Source organism: Meleagris gallopavo, chromosome Z (assembly GCF_000146605.3).
Source record: "Meleagris gallopavo isolate NT-WF06-2002-E0010 breed Aviagen turkey brand Nicholas breeding stock chromosome Z, Turkey_5.1, whole genome shotgun sequence".
NCBI classification, from domain to species: Eukaryota; Metazoa; Chordata; class Aves; order Galliformes; family Phasianidae; genus Meleagris; species Meleagris gallopavo.
In genome coordinates this window covers 45,137,004-45,146,236 of record NC_015041.2, presented here as the reverse complement: position 1 = coordinate 45,146,236, position 9,233 = coordinate 45,137,004, and the positions used below count along the sequence as shown (strand labels likewise).

The window sequence follows — 9,233 nt, the reverse complement described above, 5'->3', positions numbered from 1 at the left end:
ACCTCAGACATGTACTGATTCTCTTGTTTAACAAAATAATAACACAGTTTTTACTAAACATCATACTGTGTAAACAAGCCAAAGTCTGAAAGGTTAAGTTGAGAGTAGCTCAGAGCTGAGGGAGAAAGAATCTTCCCAAAGCTGAAAACTTAACAATGAAAGGTATATATCTTTTATCTTTATGAAATATAAGAGAAAGACTGTCTGGCACAGAAACATTAATATACATGATGTTAAACTATTTATAATAAATTTATATGAATGAAATTGAGTTCTTCAATGTAGAGCTGCAATGAGATTTGGAAAAATATGCAAGGCTGTCCTGATGTAGCTCCTGGTTCTTATTTTTAACATATATTTAGAAAATATGGCTGGCAATTACCATGGCTTATGGGAGGATAAATTTAAGGAACACTCAGTCAATGGGTATTCCACAGATGATCATCACAATATTAGGTATCTTTCCTCTTATCCTACCTACTTCATATTTGTTGTGGATAGTGTTGGATGATAAAAGTAGTAATTTTAATAAAGCCTGTTACCTGATAGGCAACACAGGAAGTATGAATATTTATCGAAAAACAGAAATGATCCCAGGCATCTACGGAGGTTTGAGCTGTTCACTGCTGCACTGAGAAGGATCAGTAGGTGAAATGTATTCCACTGTAAAGTCCCTATGCAGCTGCTAAGCATCTGGGGTACCTTTGCTTCTGCACTAGGTCAACTGTAAGGAAAAAGTCATACAGATGACTGGGACGTGACATACCGGGAGAGACATGTATGAAGATCCCATAGCAATACAGAGACAGGTCTAAAGGAAAGGTGAGAAAGGATGTTTGCAGAGTCTACTGCTATGGCTCCCTAGCAGTAACAGGGCTAACAACCAAGGCCATTAAACCTACCAGGAAAACTGCAGGGCACACTGCAACTCAGGTCAACCTGGAGCAATTGGTAACCCACTGTCACAAACTAATTGAAAATGGACAGCTTGCAGCACGGTTTGTATTTTAGTTTACTTGAATTCTCTTTTTGTTGATAGCCTGACACCACTTTGAATAAAAAACATTCCCAGAGGAACAGACAAAGCTCACTAAGATGCTCTTCTGAGCTTCTGTGAGACTGGCATCTGTGAATTCACCAAGGGAAAGTCAATCAATGTGTACAAAAAGCATTTTAAAAACTTGACACTAGCTGTTGGGAAACAATATTAATATGCCCACTTTCTATCAAGGAAATATCTTGTCCTAAACTACAAGTTTTCACAGGGTACACAGAACATTCTGTGGCTGATCAATGTCAAGTTAAACATTCTACTCTGTGTTGCTACTTAGTTCCTAGTCATGCCTTTGTTTCAGTGGTGCTCACATTAGGATCTTATCCCAGACCTCTGTATATAGCTGAAGTAAACTGTCCCGATGAATAAGTAAAGATGCTATTGTGTCCTAGATAAAGTAAAGTAATTTCTGTTTCCCATCAACTTTTAGCAAAATTGTCTGAAAGGCAGTGATTTAACCTACTAAACTATCAGAGACCTCTAGCCATGTGTGATGAAATACATGTGAATACATAAAAGAAAAGTAATTAACAAGTGATGTTTTTAACTAGTAATATTTGTTAGTGCCATGCTACATATTGCTCAAACTAGGATAGATAAACTAAACATCACTGGAGATGAAAATCTAACCTAGAGCTGAAAACATTACAAGAAAATACTCCTGGTATCTGCATGCCATCTCCTTAGTCTAGCCTTACATGAAAAGAGTGAAACCACAGTGTTTTTACTTCACCTGCTCCTGAAGAGCTAAAACATACTGTATGTACACATGTACTGTATATTATTATATGTTGTAGTGACCCTCCCATGCCCTCCTATATCCTCTTCATTTCTGAAAGAAAAGAGGGAAAGAATTCTTAATTTCATGGATAAACAAAGTTGATGGTCAATGTAAAAGTCAATGTAAAATAATGCAGCTCTGTGTTATTTCAGAGAATTACCCATCAGAACATCAAGTTGATAGAAAAGAGGTATATTAGATGGGGTTATCATCCAACACCATTAGAAATGTAAGCTTTAAAAGAACTCTTTCATCTGCAGTTCATTTATTTTCCATTTAATTGGACGTCCTCCTCTTTAACCATATTCCACTGTGTCACCTGAGTTTCTTTAGACTTTGTGTTTTTCATTCAATTAGGAATAAAAATCACATACATATTTGAATGTATGAAACAATTTCTTTACTCTTGCAGATTTTTCTGAAGAATGAAATTATATAGGCAAAGTAAAGTCTTCACTTTTGAGATGCTTAGTTCAAAAATTTAAACACGTTCTCCTCAGCAACAAAGAAATCTACTCTATTTCTTCAAGGAAAAAGGTTTATACACTGTAAGAGTAATCTTTGGTACCAAAAATAAGGGCACCTTTTTGTAAATGTTTTCAAATCTGAACACAACAGAAACACTCTTAAAAAGTGGCTCAAATGACCTATCTCTGAGTGCTTCCACGTATTGACAGCTGTAGCTAGAAAAACAATTGGGAGGTTAAGAGTTGTGTGACAATAGGCTACAACACAATAACAACTGACGAAGTATTTTATGTTTCCCTCCACCCTCCTACCCTTACTTTTTTTTGTGTTTATTTTTTGTAGGTTTTTTTTTCCTAAGACAATTCCATAAAATATTTACTTTTAATTACTCATTACATCCTCAAAATCCTTTAAGGATTCAATTACTCAAAAGCAACAAAACCCAACCAACAGCCATAAGAAAAACAGCAACAAAAGCTCAGGTTATAATACAAGATCAGAAACAGTCCCCTGACTGAATGCATTTACTTGTTTGACTTTATGGATTTCACTTTCTCTACTCAATTTCATCATGATATATGTATTTTTTTTCTGCCAAAGCCTAGTTTCTTTGCAGAAGAAAATATGTTGTCCCCAGGTGATGTCTTCTCTCTGACCACAGTGTCAATTCAGCAGTAAGCAGGCTATATTTTTCTTCTTTAATTCATGATGAATGTATCACTGGATACTGTAAACACTACTGAGTATACATTCAAACTTTGTTCTTAGTGAAAGTGGCACTTACTTGAACCCTTGCACTCAAAATAGCTTAGTTTTATAGCACTTTGCAGGTATAATAGCTGGTTATGTAATTTTGATAAAATTCCTTTTTCCAATGGCTGAAAGGGTATTGAAGCATATCCTCGTCGGGATCCCACTGCCATTCCACAGCATCTTTATGATGAAGAGCATATTCTGTACTTCTTTCTGTACTTTACATGTGCTTTATTGCTGTACACATTTCCCTGTTGTTAACTTAAGTGCTCCTCTGTTATGTAATACATATAATGTTTTAAACTCTAATGGCATCCTGTGAGGGCTGGCATTAGAAAAGTACCGATACTTCAGATCATCGTAATAATGATATTTGACTGGTTTTCCATGTAAATCCTTTGGGAATGGCCAAAATCCATACAGGTGAATTTCATCACAAAATCTGGTGGCAAGCGTGTACATGAGGAGACCAGTGCTGGGTCGTTTGATGTGGACCTTGTTTGTCAGCCAGTAGCTGCAAAGAAAAAAAAAAGTACATTAAAATCATCTCATACAACTTCTAGTGAATAAATCATGTAAATCATGAGAAAGTGCTCAGAGACAAAGCCTAACTGGTGGTGCAGTTAGAATACTGGAGGGAAGGGATGCCATCTGGAGCAGGTTTGAGAGGTGTGCCCGGACAAATATTATAAAGTTCAACAAAGCCAAATGCAAGGTCCTGCACGTGAGCTGGGGCAATCCAAAGCACAAATATGGATTGACAGCAGTGCTTTCTGAGGGGAAGGAATTGGGAGAGCAGTGCTCTGTGCTGCACTGTATCACACTGTGAAGTACTCAAACTGACAATATGAGCTTGCAGCACAGAAAGCAAACTGTATCGTTCGCTGCAGCAAAAGAATTGCAGCTAACACAGGTTGAGAGATCAACAGAAGAAAGACTGTCAAGACTGGGTCCAGAGGAGGGCCACACAATCATACAGCTGGAGCACATCCCCCTGTGAAGAAATGTTGAGACAGCTGGGTTTGTTCAGTCAAGAGAAGGTTTTGGAGAGGCCTAACTACAGCCTTTCTGTACTTTACTTACAGACACCCATTAAGAAATATACGGAGACATTTTTTCTAGGGCCTGTAGTGATAGGACAAGAGGTACTGGTTTTAAACTAAAGGAGGGGAGACTGAGGTTAGATGCTAGGAGGAAACTCTTTACTCAGAGGACGATGAGGCCCTGGCACAGCTGCCTAGAGAAGCTGTGGATGCCACAACCCTGGAGGCGCTCAAGGCCAGGCTGGATAGGGCCATGGGCAGCATGAGCTGTTGGAATATGTGTCTGTCCATGGCAGGGAGATCAGAACTGGATTATTTTTAAGGTCCTTTCCAATTCAAACCATTCTAAGATTCTATGATTCTACACTTATTTTTATCTGTTCATTTTTTAAACATCCATTTTCCCCATCAAACAAACAAGTTTCTTTCTTCTCTCTAAACTGAGATCATAATCAGTGACACTGTATTTAATATGCCTTTATACCACCAGGAGGAAAAATGACAGTGCTGGAGAAAGGGTAGCTAAATTAAGTTTTCCTTTCAGGCTTCAACTCTGATAAGAACCCACAATGTCGGCAACTGCTAGAAAATTTCCATTAACATCCTCGCTGCAGTGATCAGGAAACACAGCTCTTGTTGTAAGCTTTCACCCCATGCAGTATCCAATTCACCTCATCAAGTCAACCCTACACTGAATATCTGATTAGCCTTGCAATTACTTCACAGATTATTTGACTAAATATAGAGAAATATAAACAATAGTAAATATAATGTTACATAACTAAATACAAATTTAGCTTTAATTAGTTTGCTTGGAAGTACTTAGAGCTTCCTATTTTCAAACAGCAGTCTCTGGAAAAACTCAAAATCTGATTTTTATAATTGTGAAATGGTTTGATTTTGTACTCAGTAGCACACAAACCCACCTAAAACTACGGGACTGTTACTCTTCTGAGCCAATAACAACATTTGATTGTCAGCTTAAAAGCTGCAAGTAGTTTTCAACGACATAGGTGGTGGGTAGATACAGAAGGCACATAGAAACTGGTCAGGATTCTGGTACGTAACTCACTTTGGTACCTTCAAAATTCACTACCAAAATTGTTTTACATTCTTAATCTTTAAAAATTAGACTTCAATAAACTAATGCCATTCTATTATTACTGCTAACATAATTTTCCCATCCTTGATTCAGTAGAGTTACAGAAAAAGAAGGGCATTTAGAAATTTAAATCTGGTCATTCTGCTGGTCCAGATAAACATCAGCCACACACAGAGCTGTACTGGTCAAACTGTGGGAACAAGAAGATGTAAAACCAGAAAAATAATCAAGTCCTTATACAGCACTGCCACACAAATCTAAACCACTGCACTGCATCACTACACTCTTGGAAAGGGTCAAAGAAGATTAGCCTTACCAGAACAGAGTTAGTCTTGTGTTAAACAGTTATAATAAGGTTGAAGGTTAGACAGTGTCATATTAAAGGCATTTAAAGATACAGCAAAATGACTCTCGCCCAAATGAGAAAAAACAAGAGCATGTCTTTAATCAAACAGTGAACAGTCTCAAAAGCATCAGATGCTATGTAACATTAATAATAATCTTCACATTGCACCTGGCCTCTTCAGTTTCCATTTTCCAAAAACACGGGCCCTACAGGCTAATGTCTTTGAATAAAAGATACATGTGAATGAGATTATTTTCCATTGTACTCAGTTACTTTTTTGAAAGCTGAAGGAATCTATGAGCAGAAAGCAATTCTAAGCTGACTGGTTGTCTCTCCAAAGACAACAAAGCAAATGAGTCAGAATTTTGTTTGGCTGTAAAAAAAAAGTAGCATGGTAATAAGTGTAGTTAGAAAGCAGATACAGTGGGGAATAGTTACATGTACAAATGACCAAAGTACTGAATGTACTGCACATAATTCTTCATAAACTTGAGCTTTGAGACAAAAGTTCCTGACATATTCACATCCTATTCTGAGAAACTGATACAACATTTTTAAAACAAGACAAGCTAAAGGAGAGACTCTTATTGTTTTTCGTTGATGTGAGTCAGCAGTGTGTGCAGGTGACCAAGAAGGCCAACAGTAGCCTGGCTTGTATCAGAAATACAGTGGCCACGTACACTGGAGAAGTGATTGTCCCCCTGTACTCAGCTCTGGTAAGGCCACACCCTGAATACAGCGCTCAGTTTCAGACTTCTTATTAAAAGATGCATACTGAGTCACTGGAATATATTCAGAGAAGTGCAACGAAGCTGGTGAATGGACTAGAAAAGCTTACGAGGAGTGGCTCGTAAGATACAAGGTTGTTCAGTATGGAGGAGACTGAGGGAAGACCTCAACACTCCCTCTAACCATGTGAGAGGAGGAGGCAGCAAGAAGGATGTCCATTTTTTACACAGGTGATACGTGACAGTGTAAGAGGAACCACACAAGTTGCACCAGGGAAGGTTTAGACTGGATATTAAGAAGAATGGAAGGGATATTTAGGCATTGGAACGGGATGAACAGGGAAGTGGTAAAGTTGTCATTTGTCTCTTGCAGCATTTAGGGACAAGGTTTAGTGGTGGACTCAGTTGTGTTAGGTTGATGGTTCGACAAGATGACTTTAAGGGTTTTATTTGTGATCAATGATCCTATGATTTTTTATTACTGTTACTTTTGAAAGCTTGCTTGTAGAAAAGTTTTTGAAAAAACTAAGCTCAACACTTTCAGCAATTTGTATCATAGATATAGTAGAACAGACTGAAAGTAAAACTTAATTATTTAATATTCACATAAATTGGAATGTATGTCCTCAGAAATAATTTTGTATCTGCTCTAATTACATTTAGTAATCAGCTATCTACACAACTGTCTCTAGCCAAACAGTAATCAGACTTGATGTATCTAGTACAATAGCCTACAACTGCCATCATTCAAGCTGAATTTCAACCTTACAAGATGATTACTGCAGAGAAGAAAGTTAACAGTAAATGGATGTATCTTAATAACTGAGAGCGCCACAAAAACTTCTAACTGAGAGCTTCTGTACAGGAGTAAGTATTAAAAACATAATGAAGAGCATTTCACGATTTTAGAACTTAAAAGCTCATCTTCTTTTCTGCTTGTCACAGAAAAAGTAAATTTCTCTCTTTGGTTTCTCTCAAAAATGAAAAAGATATCCAAGCTCTGCAGTCCAGATTTGATACTGATTGCACTTACTATCAAGAAGGTAACACAACTGTCTGATATTCTGGAATAGATAAAACATTGCTGAAGTGAATGCAAATGGCACGGGCAAAATTAGAGGATTAGATAAAATCCAACAACTCATGTATTTCTTCAGAGGTGTATGTAGAGTTCAAAACTGGTCATTAACTACCTGTGAGTCAAAAAGATAAATCTCTTATACCTTATCTGTAATTCAAGATACTATTGTAATGTGAGATACTTGCAGGTCAATTACTGTTACTTCAGGAACTGCAAGAGGGCTTTCAACTACATACAGAAAAGCAGAAGTAGGAAAACTTCTCTACCTAGAAGTTCCTACCCCATACTTGCTGTACCTCCATCAGAATCAATAAAATTATATTAGAAAATAAGAGCTTAAGAAGTTGTTATTGCAGTCAACAAATTGTCAGAGTTCCTGAGATTAGGACTTTCTAAATCTACTTTTGAGCATATTTCTATTTCTTTACAACATTTCATGATGCCTTTACATCCTTACAAATATTCATCTTTTTGGTTTAAACCTGAAATGGTGTAACTCAACCTCACATGAAAGAAATTGAAATAAAGGGAAACAAAATGAAAAACAGAACGTGAGCAGAATATAATCTAAAACCTTTCTTCTTTGGTTAGACAGTAAACTTTCTGTCAAAATGGTTATTCCCAACCAGCGACACAACTCTCCAATTGCTATAATTAATCCTTTGACACTGGAACAGAGAGGTAACACACAGTACAAGTTACAAATCAGGTATACCCTAGACTGGTCTTAAGTCTTGCATCAGCAGTATACTTTTGTAATTTGTTATGATCTGGAAAAATGAATAGAATTTTAAAGGAAATGAGTATGAGCTCCAAAATTCCTTCCACAGCAGAAAACTGTAAGAAAAACAAATGAAGAATTAAAAGTCTGCCCTAACGAATGTGAGATACGTCAATATTATATAACTAATAATCATTGGTAAAAGACACACTTTTCTTATGTGTTTATGAAATGTCAGTGTTTTGGCCTTTAAGCATATTGAACTTGCTTCTGCCAGATGAAAATATCACCTGTAGTTTAATTTGCAGTCAAAACCACCAGACTTCCATTTACATCTAGCAAAATACCTTTGCATTTATAAAAATGAAATGCAGTATTAAAAGCATGATTTCAGAGGAAATGTTAATTGAATAGCATATTGCTACCTGGTCATGACTCCTTGCAGCTATTGACAAAAATTAAATTCAAATAAACAATCAAAAATATAGACGTCTGTTTAAAAGATAGTGGGTAAATGATCTTTTCACAATGACAAATACATGAAACAACTGATGTCAATCTTCATTACATTAAATGGAGAATTCAGATGACGATTATTGTCTCTGCTGCTGTGGAATGGATAAATTCTGACTACATTAGAACATGATATGTGCTTTCCCTAGGCTATCCTGAGTTAACAAAGAAAATCTGAACTGATGGGCTACATTAAATTACCCCATAATTTAGCATATTTAATGCTTTTACTTGCTGTATCTGTGTACCAAATTCAATAGTGTTGCCCAGCATGTTAGATCAGAATCTGGCTGTGTGTATTTCAGCATATTTTTAAGTGTTTTCTTTGATCAAGATTGAACAGGAGGAAACATAAAAATTTAAAGTCGAAATAGCTCTTAAAGATTACTTATCAATCTCTGTTCATAGAGTGGAAGGTCAGTTTCAGTATGAAACTGTTTCTGTACATTTGTCTGGCAGTAAAATTCTTTCTACAGTCACTAAATTGAGAGAATACTTTTAACTGAATTTTACGTTTTATATAGTATTTGAAAACATAAAATTAAGAAGTAATACAGGGGAAAGGATAGTGTGAAAAGATGTATTACAAGAAGAAGCCAGAGCTTCCATATTGTCTCAATTACATTCTTTCAAAATAATTCTA

At 36.4% G+C, this 9,233-nt stretch overlaps 1 protein-coding gene across 1 annotated transcript in view; it reads right to left on the bottom strand.

The window, feature by feature from the left end:
* Positions 1-457: 457 nt before the first annotated feature.
* ST8SIA4 (ST8 alpha-N-acetyl-neuraminide alpha-2,8-sialyltransferase 4) overlaps positions 458-9,233 on the bottom strand; it is a 50,863-nt gene continuing 42,087 nt past the window's right edge. Inside the window, exon 5 of the mRNA XM_019610222.2 lies at positions 458-3,570. Coding sequence (XP_019465767.1) covers positions 3,288-3,570 — 283 coding nt within the window. The 3' untranslated portion in view covers positions 458-3,287. The remainder of the gene's footprint in view (positions 3,571-9,233) is intronic.